This window comes from Chionomys nivalis, chromosome 17 (genome assembly GCF_950005125.1).
Source record: "Chionomys nivalis chromosome 17, mChiNiv1.1, whole genome shotgun sequence".
Lineage (NCBI taxonomy): Eukaryota > Metazoa > Chordata > Mammalia > Rodentia > Cricetidae > Chionomys > Chionomys nivalis.
The window spans coordinates 54,593,624-54,608,544 of record NC_080102.1 but is presented as its reverse complement, the minus strand read 5'-3'; the positions used below and the strand labels follow the sequence as shown (position 1 = coordinate 54,608,544).

Genomic DNA, 14,921 nt, shown 5'->3' with positions numbered 1-14,921 from the left:
CTTCCTGTTTTGCTAAAACTCTGGCTCTGGACCCAAGGGGGAGGGGGACATGGCCTTTAGCTCCTGCCCCCCAAAGGTCAACCTGGTTCCCTTGGCCCTCTTAGCTGGTTATTTATAGCCCCCCAGGCCCCACTGAGGAGCTGGCCCTCTCCTCCCTCAAATGTCAGCAGCTGTGGCCATCGCCCCAGGGATGCAGCCAGATGGGAAGATCACTGCACATGTGCAAGGCCACATTTTGGAGAAGAGGCCAGGCCCCTTCTGCAGTTCATACGGTGTCCCCTGAGTCTGGACCAGGTTCCCCTCAAGGCCAAGAAAAGCCCTGCGTATCTCAGGGTGGTAAAAAGTGCTGTACCATTTTTTTTTCTATTCCGCTAGCCTTGTGAGGCTACCCTGTGTCCCCCAGGACGGTGTTGGGAGCACAGACCCTACATACCCAACTGGATTCACTTGCAAACTAAGGGTCAGTACCCGTCAGAGACTGGGTCTGCAGGGAAGCACAGCTGAGGGAGATGAGGGGATGAGAGGCTCTCTTCTGTTTCTGATGCTGGCATCCACGCTCCAGCCCTAGCCGAGCACGGCCTGCGTCAGGCACTGTGCTGAGTGAACACTGCACGTCCTGATCTCGCAGCCTCCCGGCAGCCCTAATATGGCAGCACTACTGGCCCTGGGCTGCAGAGAGGGAGCTAAGCCTCCTCCAGTTAAACAATATGCCTTATATACTAGGGAAGAGACCAGCTCTAGTCCAGGACTCCAGATCTCTACTCTTAGCCACAGGGCAACACCTCCATGTCTTTCTAGCCCTCTGTGTCTTCAAACACTCGGGTGGGGGGGTGACTCCAGAGTCCTGACTACAGGGCCCCCGAAGGGAAGAGGTGTTGTCTATACCCATCCTTCCCAGCCCTCTTACTCTAACCCCCTAGACCTAGCAGGAGAGAGAGACCTAGAAGGGCAGCGACTGCTAGCTTCATTATTAAAGCATCCCTCCAATAACCAGGCCCAGGGGCTTGGTGGAAACAGAAATCCCTCCCTGATCCAGCCCATAATGGCATAATAACCTGGTAGAGCCCTTTCCAACAGGGAACTCTGGGGTCTCTATAAGTCACCCATGTTGTTGGTGTCCCTTGTTTGGGCATTCTTCCTAGTCAGTACTGCACTCTCCTCTGGTGAGGACGGCTTCCTCCATGGTGGATGGCAGTCATCCTGCCTCTGCGTGGAAGAGCCTGGAGGGGTGTACTGGAGGGGTGTGCCACACTGGGTGCTCCTGTGGGCAGATGGAGAGGAGAGACGGGGGTGTCTACTTGGGTGAGGTATCATACGAACTTAGCATGGACACCCTTATTTCCATCCTAGCTTGGTCATCATCAACCCATTTACCCATGACTTTAACTCCATGCTCTCTTTGCTGTCTCCACTCCACTGACGTACACGAACACAACTCAAATTCATTTTAGAAGACACTCCTAGGGGGAAAGGAGAATGGAGCCTGGGCCAGGATCTTCTTTCCTCTCTGCTAGCTTTCTGAGCATTGAAATCCATGGCCCCCAAAGAAGAGATCTGTATAGGATGACCTCTTCTCCAGCCAACGCATCCACTAGCAACAGGGGGTCACGCTGGGAGATATGACAAGGCCAATGTCAAGCAGGCCAGTGGGTGGACCACAGTGTCCCTGTAGGGGCCACTGGAGCGAGTAATTGCAAACTGGACGCAGAAAGGCATTTTGCAACTCAGATAAATTTCTTCTCATGATTAGAGTATGGACCAGTGACTGCCTCTCTGACCGTAATCACTGCTGGCACCAGCGGCTGGGGTTGGGCCGCTGGCCGGCGGAAGGAGTACTGACCTAGAAGACAGAAGCAGGATTCCTCGGCCTGCCCCATCACTAGTTAATCACGCACGCAGGTCACTGCTGGCAAGCTCTCTTCCCCTGTACCTCAGTTTCTTCATCTGCACGAAGTGTCGTGGATTAGTTCAGGGAGTCCCAAACTGAGCTATACTTACAGTGACCTGAGAGTTTCAGATCATACGGGGGGGGGGGGCGGGCTAGGAGTATTTCACAGCTTTAAGGTCGTGTCCAATCAGGGGACTTTGTAGGTTAGATGACCTTATAAATCTTCTGTAACTCAGAGAAGCAGATCCTAGTAAACACAAGACTCACAGTATGAGGTTTTGCTGCTCTGGGACCGACTTTATCAGAGGGTGGGTAGGAGATAATTTATTCTGTCATTATTCTTACCCACGATTAGTATTTTATTGCTGCATTATTGCCTTGAGGATGGGGTGGTGCCCCATCTGCTTCTTGGTGAAGGCAGCCCTGGCCTCAGGGGTCCTGGCTCACCTCAGGGTTGGAGGTGGGGCTGCAAGAGCAGAGCAGGGAGGGGTGGGAAGGGCCTTCCCTGGTGGGTGGGTCCTCTTGGCAGGGGTGACTGGAGTTTGGCTAGATGCGCTTTGGCACCAATTTCTGGGCTGAGAGAGTCTCTTCCCCCACCCACCTTCCTCCTCCACTTTCCCAGCTTAGCTGTTCAACTTGGGGACTGCCCCTTCCCGACTTCCTCCCCAGGCTCCCTCCAGCTCTTGCCAACCTCATTCTTGAGCCTTGCTAATCTGTTTGCCACCCCTCAGCCTCCTAGCCTCGCCCTTGCACATGCCATTCTCCCTACCTGGAATGTCACCCCCCCCCAACATCTCCCACCCTCCACCCCGCCCGCTCTCCTGCACTGATTCACACTTCTGGCCTCCATCATAACCCAACTCAGCTCGGGACTGGTTTCTTTTTTCCAGGCTGCTTTTAACTCTGATCTCCTCAAGTCTCTCCTCTCTGCCACGTACTCATTTACACTTGGAATAACAGAATTGGAAAACGACCTTGGACTCAAAGAAAAGGAGCGATGATCCGAAGCAACCCACTCGTGTGATACAGGAGGAAACTGAGACCAAAGAGACTGTGATTGACCCAAGATCATGCAGACCAAGAGATATTTCAAATAGTTGACTTCGTAAGAGGCTTTCAAGTACGCTGGGTTCATTTGGTTTCCTCAACACGTTGTAATCAATAAAAGTGCAGGGATGGTTTTGTTTTTAATGTTATCACCATATTCCAGTGTGTGTATGTGTGTGTGTGTGTGTGTGTGTGTGTGGTTTATCCAGGAACTACAGTAAACAATTATAGTCGCTCATACACTATGGTGTCTACAGTGACAAAGACTCTAAAGCTTACGGTGGTACTGTTCAAGCCACCCAAGGACAAAAATTGGAAGATGGTGGTGTGAACCTTTTATTCATGTGATTTCTGACAATCTGTATGAAGTAGGTAGCCAAGATTTTTCTGTTTTACAGAGCAGGAAACTGAGACCTAGGCAGCATCCAAGAAGTTCATGACTGAACTCACCTAAAACTTAAGTTCCCCTGCTCTCGGCCAATGGTCCTAATATCCACAATGCTTCTCTTCCAGGGCTCTTTCTGTTTTTAGTTTTTTAGACAGGATTTCTCTGTAGAGCCCTGACTGTCCTGGAACACAATTTTTAGACCAGATTGGCCTTGAACTCACAGAGATCCACCTGCCTCTCTCTCCCGGATGCTGGGAATAAAGGGGTTGGGATAATCAAGGGGTGGCCTCTGCCAACATCTGTATTCCTTTCACCGTCATCTTGGGTTGAAGAGCTCTGCCTAGCTTCCTGCCCCTCCCCATCCTGTCCCACTGCCTTCTCCCTGTGTCTCCCCACCGCACCGCTGGCACACAGACACACATGTACAGTTAGAACTGCAGGTGGCTAGGGCAACAGACCACAAGAGAAACCACACCACCTTTGTTGACTCTGGAGGGAGGTGAAGGGGATGAGGGAAGAGACTTGGGTAGTTCTCAACCTGCCTATTCCCCTCCATCATCAGCCCTCCCAGCCTGGGCTATCTGGACTGGTAGCCATGGCTGTCGTGTCTTCCCAATTCATCCACTCAACTCCAGTCTAAAAACACGTAATATTTCTTGTTTCAGACTTCTTGAACTCCTCAAGTGGGATCTGCCTGTGTGCTTGCACCCCAAAGCCACACCTCCCAGCTTTACCCAGAACACTCACACACCTGCTGATCCTGCCTGTGCAATGTGACAGGGAAAGGAGGAGGTCAGAGGTGAGTCCCTATGGCTGAATCCGGTGAGGCTGGGAACTGGTCATCTGGAGATCAACAGAAACCTAGACCAGAGTGTAAGACCCTGGCGTAGCTCCTCTACTGGAGAAATTACGTCAGCTCCAAATCGGGTACACTAGAATAAGCCACTTGCTGGTTCTATGGATTTAGGAAAATCATTTCCTTTCTCTGAACTCAGTTTGCTCACTAAACAATGGTGTCATAGTGAGATGCAAGCGAAAAGGCCCTGAAAAGTACAGGAAACACAGAAGGTTCTCCATAAAGCCTAAATCACTTTCCTTCCCCCTTCTTTGCTCCTTCCCTTTGAGATTTATTTTTATTTGTGTGTATGTATGTGTACAGTACCCTCAGAGGCCAGGAAAGTGTCTGGGCCCCTGGGCCTGGTAGCTGTGAGCCGGCCCCTAATTCTTTGTATTTTGCTTTGGGCACGTGTGTGTAAGTATGCTTGGTGTTCGGGTGCATATGTATGCAGGTGCCGGTATACACATGTGCAGGTGCGTGTGGAGGCCTGAGGTTGGCACAAATGTCTTTCTTAATTGCTCTTCCTGTTCTTTCTATTTCTTATTTTTAGTTTCAGGAAACCCTTTATTTGGAGTTGAGGGCTTAACCTCCTCTGCTAATCTGAAAGCCCCAAAATAGTTGGCATTTGATCCTAGGCTCAATCCCAATTCCACGCAATGCTGTCCCCTAAGGTCTCATGGGAGTTTGGGGAAATGAGCACACTCTGGTTGACTTTATGAGACATGTGAAAGTCAGTGCAGTCTAGGGAAAGACACGCGGCTGCAGTCAGCACGTGTAGACGGCTGAAACCGGTGTGGTCCATAGTGTGGGTCCTGACAGACTCGTAGCCTTTCTGCATTCTTGAACCCTTGTCTTAAGCAGGCTCCCAGCAGCATTTGTTGAAAGGGCAAATGGCCCGGAACTTGTTGAGAACATTCAGTCAGGTTTCTTGAGGTTTATGGCCCATACTCCCTTCATGAGTATAACAAAGATCATTAAGAATAAGAGATCTAGATGTTAGAGAGATGGCTCAGTAGTTAAGAGCATTTGCTGTTCTTGCAGAGGACCTGGGTTCAGTTCACAACCATTAGTAGATTAACTCCAGTTTTCTGAAAGAGTCACGTGGCTCCAGGAGAGGCAACAACCTCTACTGGCCTCTGTGGACACCAAAACACTCATACACATAAGATAAAATAAACCTTAAAAAAAAATCAGGGATCTGATATTTGTCCAAAGGCTAGAATAGGGCTGATATTTGGTAAACACTTGGTAAAAGATAGTTCACCAAGGCTAGAAGGAAAGGAAGGGATAAAGAAGAGGACGTGTAGACCTTAAATCACAGGAAAGCAGAAATGGGCACCTGCAGGCTTTATGTTGTCCGGAGACCTAGGGGAGCTTGGGAGAACCCAGAGCAGATCCTATGGGGCCAGTGTCTTATACCAGGTGTCCAATTGAGCAGGTTGTGAGAAGTCTACACTCAAGTTCTTTAGAAACCTCCCATGGGAACCACCCAGCACAGCAAGAAGGAGGTAGCTTGCATTCTTCTGCCTTAGATTTCTAGGGATCCTGGAGGCTAACATACGCCAGTAGGGAACCTGGAACTTAGAAACTGGCTTGGGAATCCACGTGGGGCAGGGGCTCTTGGCGCTGCAGGTAAATCTGGCAGCAGAAGGAGGGGCTCAGTTCAGCATCCCGGACACATGCTGTACATGTTGTTTTCTTCTCTGCCTACAGGTAGAAGGCAGCGAGTCCTGGTGTGTGCATTGCCAGGCAGCCACACATCTTTATTCCAATCACCCAGAAATGAGTGGTTAGATTAAAAAGAAAGGCAAATTCACAAATACATGAAGGCTGCACCTGTAGAAATCATCAAACTAGGGCTCAAATTCAGCACTGCCACAGCTACAGGAAAGGAAGACAGGCACATGGGGCAATGTACGGGTACAACAAGGAGACTGGCGGTCTGCTGTGACCACTGGTGGCTTTTCTGAAGGGCTACAGGCCTCAAGGTAGGATTTGGAAGGAGGGAGATCTGCTTTGGAAAGAGGGCTCCATAGACGGGCAAGAATGTCTTTCAGAGCCCATATGGGTAATGGACTGAAGAGGTGTATTCGAGATGTCCAGAAGGAGAAGGATTCTTGAAGTCCATGAATATCTGTCATAATTCAACAAAGCACGTACTGAGTTTGAATTCTGTGCAAAGCGCTGTGAGAAATGCAGCCACGGCTGAGGTAGTGCTTTCAAGCTTGACATCTTTTCTTGAGCGCTTGTAAGGAAGATGAGGTCACGACTCGATGGGTGAAGAAGGTCAGTGTGTAGAGAAAAACCTACAGTGTTGGGGTCCTTCAAGGAATAGCAAAATCCTTCCAGTTATGGAAACCATGAAACATTTCTCATCGGGATTCTCAGCAAGGGAGAAAGGGTGCTGAGGGCATTTGCTCTGTAGGGAGCGTCTTAGGCCAAGGCTAGGAAGTGGGTCGGAGGACATGATGGGGAACAGCCAGCAGCCAGGGCTGGCTGAAGCAGTACTAATAGTAACTGCTGGGGAGGGAAATAGCAGGAAGCACCGGGCAGGGATGCATATGGTACCACGCAAGAGGCCATTGATGCTAGAGAAAGCATTTGTGGTACACATTAACAGGTACAGAACGGTTAAAGTCAGCGGCTGAAATCAAGGGAGGGACAGCTAGTGAGACCTGACCTGTCACCTGTTTAGCAGCAGTGTGGTGAAAGAAGACCCCTCTAGACCACTCACGACTCTGGCTTCCATAACAACACAGCTCTAGTGCTGTCTCTGTTTCTAAAGATTCTGCAAGTTCCTAGGATTCTGTGAGTAGGATGTGATCAGAAGGAAACTGCTTGTCAAAGGCTGGGTACCTCAGAGGAAGGGGAGCCCAGTGTTCCTGGTGGATGACCTCTACCACACCAGTGTTCTGACCCAACAGATTGCTGGAGGCAATGGACTGATAGGTCAAGGCAGGCAGCCCAATGGGAAGGTCCTCAGCCCCTGACCCTTGAATCTGACCTCCATCATCGTCGTCGTCTAAGAGATTGGGGGAGATGCAGGGAGGGCTGCAAAGCCAGTCCTCAGCTGAGTTTATTAGCTGAGGGAGGGCTGGAGGCGTCTGCATTCCGACTCACAGACTGGAACATTTCTGTGATCCACTGTAATGCACTGGGGGACACTGGGCACATTGCTGAAGTTTGACTCATAGGGACTGGGGGGGGAGCAAGGGGGGTTATTGTGGAGGAAGAGGAATGGAAGAGAGGAAGAGGAGAGGATGGAAGGAAATCCCTTGAGAAATGTCTTTGAAAAAAGAAAACTTTCAAAAACTGCACCACCCCACCCCTTTTTTTTCTTTTAATAGGAACAGGCTGGACCCTTCTGCTCCCCTCAGCGGCATGGGGGGGGGGTGCCACTGGGGTTGGACTGGGCAGTGATTCAAATCAGATCCTGAAGCTTTCCTGAGGCGAGTCCTGCTTGTGTGTAAGGGGTGGAATGAGGCAGCGCGGGGGGGGGGGGGGGGGGGGTCGTCGTCTGGGATTCCTTGCTTGGGACTCTAAGCGTGTCCTGTTCTTCTATGTGTAGCTCTCTTCTCGAGGACTTCTTATTGTGTAGATGTGTGCACAGGAGTCCTTCCCCGAAGTGTAAATCACCCTGGCCTGTGTAAACATGGATGCACGCTCATGTACGCTGTGTATGCACGGGTGCGTGCACTCAGGTATCTGGGTTTCCGGGAATTGTGCGCTGGGCGCAGCGCCGCGCGGTGGCTGGGGCTCGGCGGCCGCGCGCGGGTCCGGCAGCGTCCCGCGTTCCGGGTTCGGCGCTGCCTCCCGGGGCGGTGTGCCGCGCCCCGCCGCGATCGGTGTCTGCAGCCAGCCTGTGTGCCGCTGAGCAAAGCCTGCCGGGGTGGTGTGTCCCAGGGCCGCGAGCGCCGGCCCCCTCCCTCCCCTCCCCCTTGGCCCGCTCTCAGACTCAGATAAAGCATTTCCTTCCATTGTCATCCTACCCGGCTGGCCAGGCTGCCAGGGCCCTCCCCCTCCCGGCCCCCTCCCTTCCTCTCGCCGTCTCACAGTCGCTCTGCAGCCTCCGGCGACCGGGGGGATGTGAGGCCGGCGTCCCGGCCCCCCGCCCGCCATGAGCCCCCGGCTCTGAGGGCCCCGGCCCCTGGATGCACAGCCCCGGCGCGGGTGAGTACCGGGCGGCCGCCCCCGCCCCGCCCGCCCCGCCCTGCGCGCGGCACCCTGCACCGCCCGCCCTAGCTCCGGCAGCGGCTGCGGCTGGGTCTCCGGCTGGTCCGGTTGCCCGGGTCCTCCGTGCGCGCTCCACCGCGTCCGCTCGGCAGGGCTCTGGCCCGCTCGGGAGCCCCGAGCTGGTTCCGGGGCCACAGAACTCCGGCCTCCTGCGGGGTGCCCACATCCGCCTGCTTCGGGGCAGCGACAGGCCTTGGGGAGGCAGTGGGAGGCCTGGGGCCGCCTGTGCATGGGCCGGGCGTCCCGTCACCCTCCTCCCGGGGATCCGGGAGGCACGGACGGCCGCCGAGGCCCGGACAGGAGGCGGTGCTCCGTGGCGGAAGGTTTGGAAGCGGGAGGGCAAATGGTAGGACCCACTGAACTTGGGCCGTGTTTGTGAGGCTGGACATCATCGCCCCCATGTCGCGTAGCCGGTCAGGGCCCTCCTCAGATCCAGTGACCAGAGAAAATGACCCCTGAAGGGGTATTGGGCTAGGAGATTTCTCTGAGCATCAACCCTTATCCTTGATCACCTATTGGAGTGAAGAGACACCTGTGCCCAACTGAGCTGTGAGGACAGTGCCCTTAAGGTGTGGGAAAGTGGGGGCTGCAGGCTGTGTACTGAGCCGTAGGGAGGTGGGAAGTTGAATGTGCCCCCCCCCCCAGGTCTGTTAATGCCGAGAACTCGGGCAAATCTGAGCTGTCTTTCCACTGCCACAATTTCTCAGCCAGTAAGTTGGAAGAAAACCTGGGTCCTGCAGGTCACCTACTGTGTCCCACTTTCTTCCCAATGGCTGCCAGTTTGGGATCTACCCGGGGCGGCCGCTGTGGCCCTTAACTGTTCTTGCTGGCTGTACAACATTCCCAAAAGCCTCCTGCATCTGGAATTGGCTGGCTTGCTGCTAACTATCCCTTCCCACATCCCAGCTCAGCATCTGCTTGAGGCCCAGCTCTGCCTGCCAATTTTTAGGGTGATAATAGGACATTGGCCCTCAACATCTGGAATCAGGAGCTAGTCCCCCGGACTTTTACGTAGACTTATGGGACTTTGCTCAAATTCCTTGCCCAACCATTGGAGACTATAACTCTGGTTGGTTCCTACCCTCTAACTTGTATTTAAGTGACCCATTTCTTCCCAAGAGGACCCCAGTAGGATGCCATCCATGCCCCCTCCATGGCAACCCTCTCACACCTTCCCAGCTTCATGCCTTCACTTGTACCCCTTGCTCTCTCGTCCCCCTGCCCACTCCCCTCTGTAACTCATTTTCTTTACGCTCACTCCAGAGGGAAACTGAGGCTTGGAGCTGTTCCACTGTGTGATAACCAGATAAGTGAGATTGAACCAAGTCCTGGACCCCCTGGGGCTTGTCTCCCTGCCTTTAGTCCTCTGATGTCCCAAGCTAGGAGCTCAGAGCTGTGCTTTGGAAAGGTTGGGAACTGTGTCCCAAGCTAGGAGCTCACAGCTGTGCTTTGGAAAGGTTGGGAACTGTGTACCTGCACCCTCATTCAGGCTTGGATGGGCACTGTCTGCATATTGGAATAAACTGAGGTTTTGAACTGAATAAGGTTTTGCACCTAAGCTGATCACCCCACTTAAGCTCACTGTCCCCCACAATTCACATCATGGGGGTGGAGGGAATCCTGAGTCCCCTTTCCAGAGCTCAGAACCAGAGGGACAAACCCCAAGTAACCAGTCAGTGTCCTTTAGGGAGTAGGGGGACAGGTGGGGAGTATTATGTCCTTGCCTTGGGAATAATGGTTGTCACCTATAGTGACTGGTGTCTTGGTTGCAATGGAATGGGGAATGAGGAACCTTTTATAGGCATACATCCCAGGATTGGGGAGATGAACCCTTTGAAACCCATCATCCCTTCTGCCTTCTTCCCCATGACCTTTCTTTGAGAACCAGTAGTTTGAAGTTGGCAGAGGCCTAAGAGAAAGGTGAGCAAGACCCTGGGTCACCCAGCCAAGGAATGGCACAAACCAGACCTTCTGTCCCTGCCAGTGACTATTCTTGCCCAAGCTCTTCCTTTGTCAGATGTGGTCTGGAGCCTCCAGAGGAGTATGGGGTATTGCAAGGCTCCAGGGCATGTCCCCTGGAGGCACCATCTCCAGGACTGCAAATTTGTATATGTTGGATTTGTTCACTAGATGGGGCACTTCCTCTGGGGCAGGAAGCCTTGATTTCCTGTGTTGGGGGAGTAAGGACTAGGAGTGGGGGGCCCACTGAGCCATCCCTGATGTTGTTTGGAACCACAGGACGGCAGAGCTTTTGCTTGAGGCTGTTTCCCTCATCCAGGGGCAGCAGGAAGGAGAGGTCTGGCTAGGAGGCCCAGACTGAGGCTGGAGAAGGCTCTGAGTGCCATGAGATGGGGGTGGGCAGCCCAGCAGGAAGCATGGTCAGCAGGTGACCCTGCCGGGTATTGTGTTCCTTATAATATTTTCCCTGTTTCTGTGGTAACGTTCCATGAGGGCCTTAGGCCTTAGGGCTTCAGGAAGGCGCTCCAGACAGCCCTTTTCCTTAGTGGCCCACGTACTGGGAGTCCCCTGGTCTAGCTACTCCCTAATCCTTTTGGCTTTGTAGGACCAGGGCCTGGGAATCCAGACAAGGGGCCTGACCAAGCGCTGACTGGGGGTGCTGAGTAGAGGTCCCACAGTATCTCTTGGCAGGCAAGGAAAGAGAAGTAGGGTGGACTTGGGGATGGCTCCAAGTGGTTTGAAAACACTGACTTCAGCGGCTGCCTCCTCTCATGGGGCTCTTTCTCTCCATGCCCTCCTCCAGTCATTCAAGGGGTGGTGGACAGTAAGCTGCCTAGAGCAAGGGGTGGGGGTGGCAGAGGCAGGGGGGATGTTTTCATCAGCAGAGCATAGCTCCTTTGGTTCTGGACTTGTTCCCAGAGGCAAAATAAATTCAGGATAGCATCTGTTTAGTGTGAGTCTCCATGTGATATGTGTGTATGCACTGGGTGTGTGGTGGGTGTCTGTGTTTGCCCAAGGGCTGTAGATGTCGATGTGGTGGTTCTGTAGCAATCTGCGATCCATGTGCTGGCTCTGCTGGCTGTTTGGGGGTATGCACACATGTGGCACAGATGTGTGTCTTCTGTGTCTTGTGCACCTTTGTGAGTTATGGCACTGTGTGGGGTATATGGAGCCTATGGGCAGGTTTTAGGGGATGCGGACTTATGTAGGAGCTTCTTTTCCACAGGTGTCCAGATGTTAGCCTATAAAGCACTGTCCATGGTTTTTCTCTTTTCTCTCTGTATCTTTTCCTTCCTTCCTTCCTTCCTTCCTTCCTTCCTTCCTTCCTTCCTTCCTTCCTTCCTTCCTTTCTTCAAGACAGGTTTGTTCTCTGTAACCCTGGCATTCCTGGAACTAGCTCTGTAAACCAGGCTTGCCTCGAACTCACAGAGATATGCCTGCCTCTGCTTCCTGAGTGCTGGGATTAAAGGCATGTGCCACCATGTCTGGTCTCCCGTCCGTCCATGGTCGGTCATTACATGCTGGTTACTGGACCAGGTGCGTCGGGATCATATGATGAATATGTTAGGAACATCCTCTGGCCCATTCCCACCATCTGTCAGAGTCTGCAGGAGTGGGCTGAGGATCCTGCATTTCTGTTTATGTGCTGGGTGATTCAGGTGCCTAGCTGTGCTCTCTTCATTTATTTCTGTGGAGGAGACAGATGTGCAGGTGTGTGGCATGTCTGAGGTCACGGGAATATTTAGAGGAAGAACTTAGACACAGTGCAAGCCTCCTAAGATTGGTCCATAGTTTAATGTGGGTACCTGTGTGTACACTCATGCCTGGCATGGTGAAGGGAACCAGGTAGTGCCGTCTGGTGTCGATGCTGCCTCACTGGGGCACTGAGTTTTCTTTTGGGGTTCCAGCCTTTCTGGCCTTGTTCTTTTTACCTTGAAACCCTCAAGAATCACACTGACAGCCAGGGACGCTCATTTGCCAAGCTGGTCACTCAACGATGCGTCCATTTGTCACAGACTTGCAGAGCTCTGGGCCAGGCACTGGAAGCAGATGTGAAGTGGGTGTGCACAAAGGTGAGCACATCTGACCTCGGAGCACCACCACTCTGCTGGAGAGCCAAAAACCTTGGGCCGATAAGTCCTGTGAAGGAAATGACCTGGGTGAAGCGATAACAAACAACAAGGTGGGACTTCCTCAGACAAGGTGGCCTTGGGAGCCCTGAGCGACATTGACACCTTTTCTCCCCAGACTAGAAGTGAGTCCACCGTCTGCTAAACCATACATGGAAGCTCCCTGGAGCCAGGCGAGGCATCTGGTCTGAACTCTAGCTGAGGGCTGGAACTGAACTAACAGACTCTTTCCTCATGCAGCCCCCCACAGGTTGGCGGAGGGGCAGAGAAGCAGGAGCAGCCAAATAGGGCTCAGGCTAAGGTTAAGAACAAGGCAGACTGCCAGGAGCTCCCAGGCACCATCCATTCCTGACCTCCTGCTTCACTTTCCACTTTCCTCCCACCTCCTTCTCTTCCTACCTTCCCGACCTGCGGAACCACTGTGCCAGGTCCCTCCCCTTGGGGTGTAGCTGGCTGCCTCTGTGGCCACTGGGATTTATTTATCTAGTTCAGGGTCACCAAGGAGAGGGGGGCCCGGTCAACGCTCAGAGGCAACCTGGGTCCTGGGAGATAACAGAACTAGAAATAAGGGGAGGGGCCATGTGCAGGGAAGACACTTAGGAGACACTCAGGAAAAAGCTGCCCAGCAACACTCAGTCCAGAAGAGAGTGTAAGAAGACCTGAGCTTAGGAGGTTCATCTGTGCCCTCACATCTGCACCCTAAGCTGGATGACTTTTCGAACCAGAGGGGCAGAGGGGTCTGGTTCAAGCCACCTGCTCTACTTCCGCCAGAAGGAAGTACCCTCTTGGGTCCACCTGCAGGCCTGCCCCTGCACCCCTCTCTCAGGAGGTTCGCTTTCACCTTCCTGCTGTCGACTGGTAGCCTTCAGATCTCTCCTGTCTCCTCAGTAGAGGGTTTTCCCTGGGAGACCCAGAGCTTCCCACTGGCAGCTGGCACAAGAAAGTGCAGTCCCGAGGGATTGGAGGAACCTAGAAGAAAGAGAAGAGGTCTGCTTCCCTCCCCCTTTGGCTTAGTCCTCTCTTCAGGCGCCTCAAGTGCCTTGGCCCCTGCCTCCCAGCCGTTGCCTGCCCCGGCTGCAGGCTCCTGTTGGGGGTGGGGGAGTGGAGGAGGCAGATCGGACTCAGTGTCCCTACCCTATCCCCAGGCCACTTTCCTTGTCCTTACATTGCCACACTGAGATGGGAAACTTTGGCGGTCCGAAACCCTCGGCTTCGCAAGCTGGGACTAACCAGGGAACTCCCATTGCTCTTGCCTTCAGCTCTACTCCCTGCGGGGCTGGATCCCATCCTTTTTCCTGCAGTAGCCCTCGACCCAGAAGTCCGGTTCCCCTTCTGCAGCCCTCTGGATGGATGGTAGGGAGGAGTAGGGCAGGCTGGGAGGTACAGGTTCGGAAAGAGTCGGGGTGGGGGAATTCGGAGACTGGGCTGAAACCGACTTGTTTTGCTTGCCCCACAAACCTGCACGTCCGGGGCATCCGCTGCGCCCTCCGGGGCCTTCAGGTTGTAGAAGTGCTCTCAGAATGACAGACTGGTGCCACCGGGTTGGGGCAAGGGGGTGGGGGTAAAGGGGGGAGCCCCAGGCAAGGGGGAGCTGGAGGGTTAAAAATAGCAGCAGTCGGGTTTCGGTTAGCAAATGTGGAGGCGGGGAACTGGAGGCGCGGCAAACCGGGCTGTGCTTCCCCTGGGTCCCGAAGTGAGTCACCGCTGAGAGCTGGTGAGGCAGCAGACTGAGCACCCTCACCCCGCGCTCAGCACAGGGTTGCATGCAGGGAGCCCAGAGCTCAGAGGAGATAAGGCTCTGGGCCAGAGGGTTGTATGAAATGGAGAAAAACTGAGGCCCAAGATCTGGGTTTGAGTGCTGGTTGTGAGGGCTAGTGTGGCGAAGTCTGTTTCCTCCTGTCTGTTCCGGAGTCGTCTTCACCTGGGGTGTAAACTCCCCGAGTCTAAAGCATCCCCCAGATGTCAGTTCCTATCGCCCTGTGTCATTGGCAAAACCCAGCAAGAGGTGCTTCCAGGAGGGACAAGAGGAAAGAACGGCTGGTCTGGGCTGACTCTTTCCCCGGCAACAGGCTAAGCCTGGGCACCTCCTTCTCTGAGACTCAGTTTCTTTATTGCTATGTGAAGATAATTATGTTTTCAGTCTCACAGAGTTGCTATAGAGATTAAAGGAGATAGTGTACGTGACTTATGCCATGTCTGGTAGGAAACCAGTGCACGCTGAATACTCATCCTTATTATTGTTATTGTTCATATTTTTGAAGGTCAGAAATAGGGAATGTTGGAGTCATGACAGAGCGGGGCCCAGCCCCAATTCACATGAAAAACCAGGCCAAATTCCCTGCTCTAGATTCCCCCACCCTTGGGGTGGAACAGCAGGCATCTATAGCCAACAGTCATGGGGTGGACCCCTGCTTCTCTCTTCACTCCCTTCCCAGAGAA

General features: G+C 53.4%; 1 protein-coding gene and 1 long non-coding RNA gene across 5 annotated transcripts in view; one reads left to right on the top strand and one right to left on the bottom strand.

The window, feature by feature from the left end:
• The first annotated feature begins 8,173 nt into the window (after positions 1–8,173).
• Hdac7 (histone deacetylase 7) overlaps positions 8,174–14,921 on the top strand; it is a 35,404-nt gene continuing 28,656 nt past the window's right edge. For all 4 annotated transcript variants that reach the window (XM_057792749.1, XM_057792748.1, XM_057792746.1 and 1 more), the window contains exon 1: positions 8,174–8,331. In XM_057792749.1, the coding sequence (XP_057648732.1) occupies positions 8,313–8,331 (19 nt within the window). In that variant the 5' untranslated portion in view covers positions 8,174–8,312. The remainder of the gene's footprint in view (positions 8,332–14,921) is intronic.
• LOC130889169 (uncharacterized) lies at positions 12,141–14,096 on the bottom strand. Its single transcript, XR_009058496.1, has 3 exons — positions 13,941–14,096; positions 13,324–13,451; positions 12,141–12,492 (listed from the first exon to the last, which is right to left on the bottom strand). It is a non-coding gene; the product is annotated as an uncharacterized LOC130889169 (long non-coding RNA).